Source organism: Aquarana catesbeiana, linkage group LG05 (genome assembly GCF_042186555.1).
Source record: "Aquarana catesbeiana isolate 2022-GZ linkage group LG05, ASM4218655v1, whole genome shotgun sequence".
Lineage (NCBI taxonomy): Eukaryota > Metazoa > Chordata > Amphibia > Anura > Ranidae > Aquarana > Aquarana catesbeiana.
This window is the reverse complement of record NC_133328.1, coordinates 583755339-583769556: the sequence shown is the minus strand read 5'-3', so window position 1 is coordinate 583769556 and position 14218 is coordinate 583755339. Positions and strand designations below refer to the sequence as shown.

Genomic DNA, 14218 nt, shown 5'->3' with positions numbered 1-14218 from the left:
TTGAATGATTGAAAGGTATATATTTACACCAGGGATATGCAATTAGCGGACCTCTGGCTGTTGCAAAACTACAAGTCCCATCATGCCTCTGCCTCTGGGTCTCATGCTTGTGGCTGTCATAATCTTGCTATGCATCATGGGACTTGTAGTTCTGCAACAGCTGGAGGTCCGCTAATTGCATATCCCTGATTTGCACAATTATAAAGTGAAAATTCTCAACTCCTTTATTAAATCAGTCCAATGATAAAGCTGCCCCGTCTATATGTTCTTGGAAAACACATTCACTTTATTGTAGTTTAAAGGCTAAGTACACCTTTGTGATAAAATGTACTATGCAGTCAAAGGCCCAGTTTAAGTTGGTGGCAACAGAGATTGTCCTATGGGTATGTCATATAAACTAAGCTGTATCTTTTAAGCAGGACACTACTGGGGCCCTTTGACTGCATTGTATTTTTTTTTTTTTTAAAGGTGAACTTAGGAAAAGTGTTTGAAAAGGGAAAATGTGTTATTAATGATCATGCCCCTTTAAAGGAACCTTGTACTGTGAGAAATAAGTGGGCTGCCATTGCTGAGTTCCTTCCAAAATGCTGGTTATTGGGGTGTTTTTGGCTTTTGTATGTCCCGAGTCATTCACATGGAACAGACACACTGCCAGTGAAGTCATACCTCCTGGTCTGCACATTTATTCCAGGTAGATACTGAAACATGACAGCCAGGCAAGCCAACATTTTAAAAAGGAGAGGTCAGCAATGGCACTTATTTTCTCTATAATGTAATACTTTTTGTAGAATACTTATTTAGTATAAGCACTAAAGGTCATAGATAACTTTCCATACAATTGTGTTGTAACTGAGACATACAACTTTCTATGCATTCTAGTTGTATTTAACTAAATAAGTTCTATAACGTCTGTTGTAGCTACAACCTGTGATGTCATGACCACCCCTAACCACCACCACCAACTCATTTTATAAGGAAAACATTGTGCAATGACGTATTCAAATGTATTAGCCAGGTTTAAAGCTGAACTCTGGACAAGTAGGTTAATACACAATTAAAATACATATTCAAGTTGTTTCGCCTGACAAGGGAATTGCATTTCTGTGTAGCAAGTTTTGTGATTCACACAAGCCTGGCAAACAGCCCAGCCAGGTCCAAGACTTCTGCTGTTAGAGCAGCAGCATAGCTTGGTTAAGAACAAGTTGAAGAAGAAGCAGCAGCACACTGATGAGGTCTTCCCTATGCTCATCTTACTATTCCTTGCTATAAGCAATTATGAGTCTGCACATGTACGAGAATCTGATTGGTGCCTAGTCTTGACCTCTCTCCCAGTCTGAGTGCTGCTCCATGTAGTTGATATCAAAACAAATTCAGGTAGTTACACTAGTTGCATTTAAAATTCACTGAAGTATTGTTTTAGTGAACACACAATCGCCCTGATATGTATTTGTTTATTTTCCCAGAGTTCAGATTTAAAGTGTTACTAAACCCACAACAGTAAAATCAGTCTGTATATGCAGTAAAGCATGCTTGTTATACTCACTGTGGAACCTAAGGGGTTAATCCTCTGTATTGTTTAAAAAGGCTGTTTGATCCTGTCTTCTCTGATCCTCCCCTTCTTCCACTGACTCCAGAACATGTCCGGATAAGACAGAGCTTATGGAGTCAGGCTGCACATGCTCAGTTTGGTGTGTATTACTAGAGAGTTTTTTTTCTTTCTTGGAAGAGTGCACAGGGTCAGGGGTCCTGGATCCTGATAGGACAGCTCAGTGCAGTACGAAACCTCTTCCTACAAACTTTACCAGATAGAAGTCACAAGACTGCTATATATGGCTTATGAGAAAAAGGATTTATATTATATTTACTAAAATAATTGCATTTCCATGTTCTGTGTACTGTGGGAGACTAGATATAGTGAATGCAGGTTCCTGGGTTTAGTAACACTTTAATCTTTTTTCACTTATGATTTCAGTAGACTAAAACCTGGTATGAAAAGTACAGTAGCTTGTATGAGCTAATAGGAAAACTGTGTTATTAATATCAATTTGTTTTGCCCCTTCAGGGCAAAGTGACATGTTTTCTTGACAGGCCATCCCCCAATCCTGATATTCACCTTAGGTACACTCCCCTGCCACTTTGTTCATGTGTTAAAGCCCACAGAAACGACCTGTACTTCCATGTATGGGGGAGCATGTGACCTTACATACTCCCTGGATGCAGTTCTTGTGCCAGACTATCTGTTGGTGGGGGTTGGCCTGCCAAGATAATCTGACAGTTTGCACTGACTAGGCAAAATGACAGATTCCCTTTATTGTGACCTAAACTAGTAGTAAAATCTGAAACAAAAAAAAAAAAAAAAAAATTCCACCTACAAAATGAGGGCATAATGTGCTAGTATGCATCACACATTATAAAAGACTTACCTTAAAACGAAGCCCACCAGTGGCACACTGTCACCGCTGACAGGACTTCCATCTTCAACCGGTCTGCCTTCCAGGTTCGCGGGCACCCCCCATTTGAATGGCTGAGCCGCGATGCCGCCCCATCAGAGCACAGCGCGCCGATGGCGTCACTGGCTGCAGAAACCGTAAATATCTCCTAAACAGTGCATTTAGGAGATATTCCTTGTACCTACAGGTAAGCCTTATTATAAGCTTACCTGTAAGTACAAGTCACTAAGTGGTGTTTACTACTGCTTTAAAGCTGAATTACAGTGTAAGCAAAAAAAAAGGCATGTGTATCCTTCCTTGAATCTTGTTGTGCTTTGTGTATTTCTTCTAGATCTGTGCTGGAGCTTCCTTCAATGAAGACCGGTCACTGTTATTCTCTTTCCTTGTGCAGGCTGACTGGTCTCATCCAAACCTCTCCTAATGATTTCTGCAGGCAGCCTGTAATGTGTGGGTCCGTTGGGTCCCTCCCACAGTTCTGCTTTCTGCTCAGGCTATAAAAAGCACAGTGATGAAGTCACTGGTATTTTATCAGGGTAATAACTAGCAAAGGCATTACTGAGGGTCATATTTAAATGTATGTTTTAAAGCTGAACAAAAAAACCTACAAAAATTGTGCTTTCTTTATGCATTTTTAACCTACAGCTAGCATAAGGACCTAAATCTGTCTTTATATTAGCCAGCTGTCACCCCCTGCACAGCAGCACTCAGACTGCAAGAAGAATGGCAACATCAGGAGGTAATCAAGCTATGCTGCATGCACAGTTGCTGACAAGGAACATGCAGAGATGAGGGGAGCTGAAGACCTATCAGTGCAGTGCTGCTGCTTCATTGTCCAATGAGCAGGTGCGTATTGACACTACTGCATTCCTTAACCACATCAATACAGGGCACTTTCGGCCCCTTCCTTCCCAGGCCAATTTCCAGCTTTCAGTGCTCTCGCAAGGCCCCGGGTGACCCACACAGAGTTCCCTAATAGCTACTCCCAGACTTCCAGGTAGTACAATTAGAAGATCTTACTGATGAAAATGTAGGACATATGTCACAGGTAGCGAGGGCAGAAGTGCACTTCTAAGCTGCCTTTAAAGTCCCATTTATCCTTTGGGGGTCAGTCATTTTCTTTATATACAATTGGGAATGTTGGCAACTATTATATAGCCTTCTCTGGTGTTTTTTTTCTGCATTCCTTAAAGACAACGCCTAAAAAATATATGAAAAAATGCTCTATGCAAATGGGCTGACAAGGGCCATGCTAATAGGAGTCTGCTGCTTGTCTCTCACTGTCCAATCAGTAGGCTGGAGAAGACAGCAGAGAGGACACCACTGTATTCACTTCACAGTCTAAAACTGTAACTGGCTGCACCGCCTACCAGGGCCATGTAAATCTCAGGAATAGATGACTGGAAATACAAATTCTTGGCAGGTTAACCAGTTCCAATATATGAATTATATCTGTGAATTTTTACCTGGAGTTCACCATTAACTCTAACTTATATAAGTCAGATCACAGCTTGTGTATTTCATTGTATTGTAATAAGTCACTTTTAACAGACTTTATTAAATAAGACATTGCAACTAAGACCAATGAGGATGCAAAATGATGCAACTCACAGCAATTAATCCAATTTGACAAATGTAAAGTGAAATTGTGATTGATTTCTACAAGTTACTAGACATTGAACCTCACAATTACTCAATGCGTTTCCACTTGAATAAGTCTGTATAGTATTAGAGAATTTACTATAGGGGTAGAGAATGTTTTCTGAGGAAAATGATTCACATAGCATAGTAAAAAAGTTGAAGCTGTGTTCATTCCAATAAACCAATCATGTGCATGTAAATTAATGGATTTGTTTTTGCACATGCACATGCCTTACACATGATTGGGTATTAAAAGTGAACACAGCTTCTTCTTAGTCATTCACTAAGCCATTAGCACTGCAGTTTTTCATTACTAAAGAGCACAAATGAAAATGTAGCAACCAACCAGAATGCATTGTGCATTTATAAAGTAGCAGTAAGGCCTTGACACAACCATATGACTGCAAAAAAAAAAAAAAAAAAAAAAAGCAAAACCCCCCCCAAAAAACAGCACATTATAAAGCACAGCTTGCTGTGGCATCTTGAAGTGAACAACAAAGTGCCAAGAGCGTTTGTAAGGCACACGCACTTTGTTCACTTTAAGATGCCACAGCAAGCAAAGGCCCATTCAATTCAATGAATGTAAAACAAAGAAGGTGTGAGGGTAGGGAAAACCAATCACATGATCTGCCAAAGTCATGTGACCAAATTTCTCCTCCAATCACAAGTGTTGTCTGCAGCATTATGCAGAATTAGTTATAAAGTGTGGGCGCAAACACTGTGTGTGGAGCAAACATTGGGATGTCCAGCAGATAGCTATATGAATGGGCCCCTATGGGCTACCCACATCTCAGATTTTGTATTTACTATTTAATCAAATCTCACCATCTAATTAAATTGAAGGCACTTGTCAAGTAATTCATTTGATGACTTTATGGTTTATGTATTCAATGTGAAATGTATATTGCTTAGAGTAAATATTGCACTTACTTCGGTCCAGCGACCCCTTCGGTGGGAGTTGCGGCAGCTGACGACCTCTGCGTCCTGCTAACGGTGTGCCTGACGGGCTTGTTTGAACAGAGCCAGCACGAGGATGTGCCCTACAAAACAAGTGTTTGGATAAGGAGCACAGAGTTAAAATCCATTGTGAGTATATTTCCAGACTACTATCTCTAAACTGTTTAAAATGTGAATAATTCTAGGCATAACCTAAAGGGTCAGTCCACCAAAAATTGTTGGTTTATTTAGGAGTGAATAATGGAATGATAAGTCATCTACTGGCTTTTCATATTTTTCAGGGACTCCAGCCTCTACTTCACAATGCCAATGATCTTAGCTCTGCCTCTCTCCACACAATGGCGGCAGGTCCTGGGAACCGCAGAAAGCTGGAGTTCTTGACAGATATAACAACCACCCAGTGGGTGATTCAAAGAGCCGGTCATCCATTTAAGACTGAAACAGAATTTTTGGGCAGGCTAACCCTTTAGGCCACCAATTATTTCAATGATGCTATCCATGCTCAAACAAACAACTGCTTTACATATGTCAGTTTTAACTCCTATAGCGACACTGGCACAATTAAAGCACTGAAAGTGACACAGTAAACAGATAAGAGAGAAGGTTGAAATTGACATGTCAGCAATACCAGATTGATACAATGAGACATTACCATCAGACAGGTTAATACTAAATATTACTGTAAAAAAGCTGTTATGGCACATGATGGAGAAAAAAAAATAGAATTGTTAAGATGGTGAATACAGTGGTGACACAGAATAACCATTATAAATCACATGAAGTATATTAACGGAACACTGTGCTCTGCTTTATATATACCTGCATTTAAATGGGAATGGAATATAAAAATATATCTAGATATGTATTATGTATGTATATATATAATCACTTTAATGTAACTAATTTTATCACTGTGTTTAAATGTTTTATTCATAGCCTGTAGATATTAAAGTAATTGCATTCTGATTTAGATGGTAGTTTTTCTTGCAGTGCAATCATTCCAATGTTTCTTTATGCATTTCAGGATCTAACATTGAGGTATTGTTTCAGAATTCAAACCCATTTGTTGGGTCATTGCCTGAAAATGGTGATGCCATAAGGTAGGGTTTTTCATAGTGTAAATGAAAGATTTGTAGTAATAATACTGAAATATAGGGCCTCATTTACACACAAAGTGTATTTTGCATTGTAGCTTAGTTAAAGTGGTAGTAAACTCTGTACTACCACTTGTACCTACAGGCAAGCTTATAATAAACTGTAGGAACTGTGAATATCTCCTAAACAGTTTAGGAGATATTCAGAGTGCATGCAGCCAATTACATCACCGGCGCACGCACTCTGAAGATCCAGCTTACAGTGCCAGACCTTCAGAGACCGTGCCGGAAACGGCGGCTCCCGTGCAAATAGTCATCGTGCCTCCGCCCACTCATGTAGCCGGAGTCCGCAAACCCAGAAGAAGAAACGGTGGAAGATGTAATCCGTCTCAGCGGTGACATTGTGGCGCTGGAGAGCTTAGTTCTAAGGTAAGTCTATCATAATGTGCTAGTATGGGATGCATACTAGCACATTATGACATTACCTTGCAGGGATTTTTTTTTAAATCACCAGCGGTTTACAACCGCTTTACTGTGTAGTGTACAAAAAGAAAATTGATAACATATATTATATATTTATTTATTATATATATTATAATATATATATATATATATATATATATATATATATATATATATATATATATATATATATATATATATATATTAATGTGTATATTGTGTTCTACTAACAAAAAAACACATATCTATTTTTTATATATCTTTTAAATTACGCAAATGTAAAATATTACCCATAAATATTTCACATTTTTCCAACTGCAGCCAGTTGACCCGTCTGGATTAATGATTAATCAGTTCACACAGACTGGCAACAAGCATGCAGGCAATGCGGGGCTTTCGTATTAGAAAGCCTAACAATACATATATATATTTATATTTTTTTGAGATTCAAAGATTTTGGACAAATAATTTATATGTATTTACAGTAGCTAACTTTTCTTAGAGATCAGCGGGTATCTCACTCATACTCGCATCAAATATTAAATTTGGTTGGTTGCCACTTAGTAATTAGTGGTTCTCAACTCCGGTCCTCAGGATCCACTAACAGGCCAGATTTTATATATTACCTTGGGGAGATGCAGACTAGATTACTGCAATCACTGAGCAGCAAATGATATCACCTGTGATGTATTCCAGTTATCTTGCAAACCTGGCCTGTTAGTGGGTCCTGAGGACAGGAGCTGAGAACTACTGTACAGTACTGGTGTATATGAAGGTTATGCTGAAACCTTGAGTAGGATTTCTTTTAATACTTTATGTGAAAAGAAAAAAAAAACTTTCAAAAGCCCTTTTTTTTTAAGTTAGGTCCTACCTAGAAAATGTTCATCATTATTATTGTGTGTTAATGAACATGTTTAAAGCCCAATCGAAGCTTCCCCAATTATTACTATAAACAGTCATGCTGCATAAACAGTAATAGTTGAGGAATACTTTTTCTAACTTTTAACAGTTATATTTGCTGCAGCAAGAATTCAAATACCTTGTGCTAACAGCATGCTAGGCATTGGAGTGTTGCTCAAAACTGAGCACAACAGCCTGGGTCTTCAGAAATCCTATAGTTCCCCTGTCCAGAGCTCCAATCAATAATGTTTCTCACAGAATATGAACACTGTTGATTGAAGCACTGGGATAGGATGGGGGGTGTTGATGAGTCAGAGACAAGGAAAGGTAAGTAAAAAAAAAAAAAAAAAAACAGTAAAAAAGCAGTCATTTTGTAAAATCAGTTCAAAAATACAACTCTCTAGTGTGCTGCTAGCATAAGGTATTTTAACCCATGCTGTAGCAAATGGGGCTATTAAAAATAGAAAAGAATAAACCCTCAATTATAACTGTTTATGCATCCAGACTGCTTAACAGTATTATTTGATGACATTTCAATTGGGCTTTCATTTCAGGTTACCAGGTTTTAATTTCAAATGCTGTTGACAGCTGCAAGAAAGATTTGTGCATGATGATGTGCTCTGTTTTTATTGAACTATACTTTTAATATACCCAAGATGGAATATGAGGTTGCAGAATTGATGAGTTGTCTAAATTCCTTAATATTTTAAATATCATAAATAGGTTTTAAAAAAGTGCAATACACATTACAATTTAACTCTAACAATCTTCTAGACTTAACAACAATTATATTGTGCAAGGGGCAACTTGATTAAATGCAAATGACTTGAATTGTTTAAGTCCTTGTTGTTAAAATATCTAAAAAAAATGTCTGGGTGGCTTTAGTTTGAGGTTGTAATTTCTAATAACATGAAGGAGATTGAAGCTGCAAAAGAACATGTATGGAGCATTGGAGGTTTTACATCTGACGTGAGAACGTGTAAGTGTAATATAAATGTGAATGTTTACAGTCACTAACTATAAGCTGGTCAATACATATTATATATAATCACAAGCATTTACCAGATGATAGCGGTAAATTAATGGTCAGTTATGGCAGCTTGTTCAACTGTTACATTTTTATTTCAAAATTCTTTGGTGTATTACAACTAAATAAATGCATTTGATAGCATTTGTCAACTGAAAAGTAAAGGTAGCATTAAAAAAAAAACCCTAACATTTTTAGGATTTAGGGAAAATGCCTACAGGTGTTCTCCGAAAATATCTAGTGATTTATAATAGGTTAATAAGTGCTGAAAATATATCTTCCATCTAATTTAAAAGTAAGAAAAAACATCTTGTACAGGCTTGAATTCCAAAACCATAAGCTACAGGCATAATTGCAAACAGTCCAGGGGGAAAAGGCTTCATCATAATATAAAGAGAGGGGGAGTTGTTCTGAGAGGGGCTTAAATAGAACAGGGTGGGGCTATCTTGCCCTAAGAATGGATCCAGTTTGGAGATTTGATAGGTCAAGACTGGGCCTATTTTGCCTTAAAAACTGATCCTGGGTGGGGCTTAGAAAGATCAGGGAGGGGCCCTATTTTGCTCCAATAATTGATCAAGAATGTTGGCAAGTATGCAGCAAGTCCTGTTCCCAATGCTGTACCAAATGCTTTTTATTTGTACAAGATACGCCTTTCTGAACTTATTAACTTCTACATGTAGAAGAAAACCTCTATTTTGAACATAATTAACAAATCATATGATGATGTGAAGTTCATTGGTTAAGCAATGTCGGATGAAGACAAACAAAAGTTCTCACTCTGCAAGAGAAGACATGGTTGTTATGGAGTGTGCACTATGAGTTTAAACCAGGCTTCCTGAACAATGAGAAAACCCACAAAACAAATGCAGTTAAATACGGTTAGTAAACAACGTACAATGGCACCCACACCATTATATCCAGCAGAGAATATAAGTAGTGTGTCAGCAGTCGAAACGTTAGTATTTACTGTTAAAAACGTGATCAGCCAAGAATGACAAAAAGAGATTGGAGAGCTACTGGGAAAATAAAATGGTGGTTCTGTGGGGGGGTGGGGGGGAGGGAGTAAAAGAGGATTCAGGTGGAGCCATTGTTCGATTTTTCACCTCGATAAGGCAGGTGAAGGAGGGGCAGATCTTCCCGTCATTAATGAAGGCATCGACCTCATGAGGTTTGAGTCAGGGCGCTCAGTGGATCGGGAGCGGCAGTTGGTCCGCTCAAGTACAGGCCGTTGCTCTGTGGACCTGGATCTTTGATATGGGTGTCTATCTGCCGGTTCGCAATTCCTGAAATGTTAGTCAGAAAGCCACTCAGTTGACCTTTCTTTATTTGTAGGTAGTAGATATGTATATATATATATATATATATATATATATATATATATATATATAGTATAAATCCACTTGACCTAACACTGTTAATTCACTGTCAAAAAAGTAATGCAAAGCACAGAAGCAACATTTTTTTGCCCAATACAACAATTCAAACATTTTTTTGTGATTCAGAGAAAATGATTAGGGTGTCTACTGGTTTCAAAAACCCATCTTTATTTTACATCTTATTGGAGGTCATGATCCCTGATGTCCAAACTTTGAATTCTATTTTCCTGTCCACAAGGCCCAAGCTTTTACTGAGAGAGATATACTCCCTCCAGCATTTACAAGGTCAATCCTGTGACATAGAATAAGCCTCAAAGATAATTACTCAAAAATGTTGACATTTAAGAATCTGCAATTGGTGAAGTTGTCTTTGATACAAAAAACGTAGCCAAGTTATTAAAATAGTTTCTCGCTACAGTGAAAAGTTGTCAGCGACAAAGATCAACAGGTTAGGAAATGGATAATTTAAGCACTCCTTGACCTGTGATCATTAAACAAACCGACAATACATTCCTTTGTTGCATTGGAGATAACATTGCTTTCTGTGTGCTTAACAATGCATTTTATATAACAAAACAAGCAGTGCAGGTTATAGACATTTATCTCACTCTAACAATTGGGTTGCTTCTTCTTATCTGAAATAGGCATAAAATAAAGAGAATGTATCGCTTTTACAAGAGGAAAACAAACCATATGGAGAGGAATTTCCTTGGAGAAAAGTTATTATTCAATTATGCACTTGATATCAATAGTTAATACTGACCTAGTGGTGGGAAAACTTTGAAATTATGTTTAGAAGCCTAGACTGACAACCTAGCAATTCTAACACTGGCTACAAGGATTGGTAGGCCCATGTGTTTTTGGGCTGCTCTTTGCACCAACTGGCTGCTCTGCTTGTTTAAAATAACAAACATGTCATACTTACTCCTCTGTTGCAGTGGTTTTGTACAGAGCAGCCCTGATCCTCCTCTTCTCGGGTCCATGGCTGGAGCTCCTGGCCCCTCCCTCCTGGTAAGTGCCCCCGCAGCAAGCAGCTTGCTATGGGGGCACCCAAGCCGAGTTGCAGCTCCATGTATCCATTCAGACATGGAGCTGCCATTTGCCCTCTCTCTCCTGATTGGCTGAGTTTGACTGACAGTAGTGGGAGCTAATGGCACCACTGCTGTGTCTCAGCCAATCAGGAGAGAGAGTCCCGGACTGCTGAGACACTCGTGGACATTGCTGGACAGAGATGGGGCTCAAGTAATTATTAGGGGGGCTGTTGCACACAGAAGGCTTTTTATCTTTATGAATCAAGATAAAAAAACCCTCTGTCTTTACAACTCCTTTAAATAAGCAAACAAAATTATAAGCAGTTATTCCAAACTGTGCACTTGGGCCCTAGGACGCTATTAACTTACTTCTAAGGGCTTAAATACAGCTCTTTACTCCTCCAAAGAGCTACACATGACAAATTGTAAAATATCCTAAATAAAAATAAACTGTATAAACCATGGTGAGCAGGTAGTTGCACATTAAAAATAGTATTTTTTAGTGACCTGTCCTGAAAGTAGAATAAAAGTCAAAACTTTTTTTTTTTTGGATAGAGTTAGGGAGGGTTATAACCACTGTCAGTTTCTTTTTTGCCATCTAAGTCCCAGTGGGGAGAATTCCCATAGCCAAAACAGGAAGTAAGGAAATCCCGAGTTGACACCGGTGTCACCAGAACTAGTGTCCCCATTGAAAGGTTTCTCCTCTTTTACTGTTTGGGTGACAACCCAAAATTTGTGATTTTCCTTAATGTTCGCAAACGGCAAACCGAACAAGTACAGATGGTGAATTGCTGTAATGGGAGCACAGATTGCAATAAAGACATGACTGAAGCTCTAGTCCACACCCACTCTATTCAAAACTAAACTGTTGCCTTTAGTTGTGCTTTAAAGGCCCAAATATAGTATGAAGATGTAATAATATGGCTTATATGGTTTAACTACCCTCCTGTATCTCTTTCTCCTCCTATAAACCAGTATATAAAGAGAGAATAGACGTTTTATATAAAAGTTAACAAAAAAAAAAACATCCAGATTCTGACAGTTCTGAAGAACAGGGTTTAAAGAAAAACATTTACATCTTATTGTTTGCTAAGCACACCATGTGCATTTTTCCCTACACTTCCAAAAGCAACATACTCAAAACTCATCCCTCTTTTAGACCCCTTTCACACTGGGGCACCGGGGCCGTCAGCGGTTTAGCATAGTTTTTGCAGGGGTTTTCGGCCGCTTGCTGCAGCGGAGCTTTGCCAGCAGTTCTGCAGCAGTGCCCATTCACTTCAATGGGCAGGAGCGTTGAAGGAGCGGTGTATACACCGATCCAAAGATGCTACTTGCAGGACTTTTTCTACCGTCCTGCAAGCGCATTGCTCCAGTGTGAAAACCCTCCGGATATCACACAGGGGAGACAGGAGCGGCTCTTTACAGGCGCTATTTTTAGTGCTGTAGCGTCTGTAAAGCACCTCAGTGTGAAAGGGGTCTTACAGATTGAAAGCAAGGTGTGCGTTAAAGCAGATCTTGCTCCAATTACTATAGTGCAAAGCTGCAACGATACAGCTGTAAGACTGCACAATGAAAGGAAATGACATTTAACATGTTTTGCCCCAAGGTTAGCCCCTTTGATACTAACCTAAAGTGGATATAAACCAAAAAATGTGATATATTTCTTACTAATCTATAAATATTGTATCTGCATTCATTTTCTTTTTTTAGTTGTTTTTTTCCCCTTAATTTTCACATGCTGATTTAATCAGTAATGCACTTCCTGTCTTAAGCCGGCCATAGATGGTTCAAATCCCATTCGATCCATGTATGGGCAGGTTAATTTTACCCAAGCCAATCCATTGCATGTTTTTCTCCAAAAAAAGCCTGCCTGCTTATGACAGCGGGCAGGGGATCTTCTCCCCCACACCAACTGTCACTTTTTCTAAAACAGAGGCTCCACCCACACAGAAACGTCATTCATTCACAGATGCATTATCTGAAGTTCTATAATTATCTTCGCCTAGCTCACTTCACACATAAAACACCTCCCCCTATGTTTTGGCAATTAAGGAAAGGGATTCTCTAGTTCAGAAAAAGACAACTGGGCAGGGCTGACACCATTTCTTGCAATTTCAGTTCAGTAAAGGCAGTGTGTTTGGCAAGAACTAGAACACCTGCTAGTGGCACATTGGTCTGTGTACCTGAATAGTGTAGCTCCAGTGTGTCCACAAGCAGGTTTTTCCCAATGATGCTGGCTGCGGCTGATGGAAGGCTATTTAGCCCCACCTCAGGAGTCACACATTACCTCTGTGTCTGTAAATTCTGCATGTTACTCACTGAACCTGCTACTGTACCTGTTCTGACCCCCAATCCTAACTTGTCTTGCTTTCTGTTACTTTGACTTTGTTTTGCCTGATTCCCGTTCTCTTTGTCTTTAAAATCAATTGTATTTTTTCACTTGGGTTTTCTTTTGGTTTCCTTTGTGAAGCTTCCACATATCTGGTCATATCAGAACTGCAGAATACCAGCACATGGTATCCTGACAGTGTTGTTAGGCCACAACAGGAAATGAAGACCTGAGTGCATTTCTACAGATTAACAGATATTTTTCTGTAATGCAAGGTCATTAAGGATAACACATGGGGCAATGTACATGTATTGCTGAGGTTTTTTTTGTCGTGTTTTTATTTTGCCCTGACATATATTTTATGTATCATTACCAACAGAAGAGGCTGATCAGCTTATGGGTTGGCTTCCATGTCATTCAGAGAAAATCCACTGACATTAGCTGAATGGTTGCCTATTCAACAGGACTGGAAGACTGGAGACTAGCCTGGGGTGGTAGCGTTATACTTTAATAGCTTTATAATGTATAAATGAAGAGCTTTTTCCATCTACGTCAACATGTTTGTAAATCATTGCAGAGTCATGCTTTAGGATCAGTTAAAATTGTATTGCTGTAATATATAGTGATATAAAAAAGCTGATATTTTCAGAGGTCACAGACAGCGATACATTCTCTTTGGATAATAAAATATTTATAATACAAAAAATTTAAATATGTGTAGCTTAAAGTATACCCGTGTTTACCGTCAACTTCATAAACTGCTGTCAGGATAGAAGTGTGCACAACTACAGGTGTCTTTCACATAGTTCCCAAGCCGGCTGGAAACCCAAAACCCATGGTGCTTCTTATATGCAAATCTCGACTTTGGCACATAAAGAATTGGCACACTCCCTCCAGCAACTCCCTACTTGTCCATCAATATAATGGACAGTGTGGCCAACAAGATGCTGTAGG

The 14218-nt window shown here is 38.8% G+C and overlaps 1 protein-coding gene across 49 annotated transcripts in view; it reads right to left on the bottom strand.

Annotated features, from left to right (window-relative positions):
• RIMS2 (regulating synaptic membrane exocytosis 2) overlaps nt 1-14218 on the bottom strand; it is a 911223-nt gene that overhangs the window by 227542 nt on the left and 669463 nt on the right. For 39 of the 49 annotated variants that reach the window (XM_073632100.1, XM_073632110.1, XM_073632087.1 and 36 more), the window contains 2 exons: nt 9632-9811; nt 5019-5128 (listed from right to left, as the gene is read on the bottom strand). In XM_073632100.1, the coding sequence (XP_073488201.1) occupies nt 5019-5128; nt 9632-9811 (290 nt within the window). The remainder of the gene's footprint in view (nt 1-5018; nt 5129-9631; nt 9812-14218) is intronic. The other 10 variants (XM_073632115.1, XM_073632117.1, XM_073632120.1 and 7 more) reach the window with 1 other exon arrangement.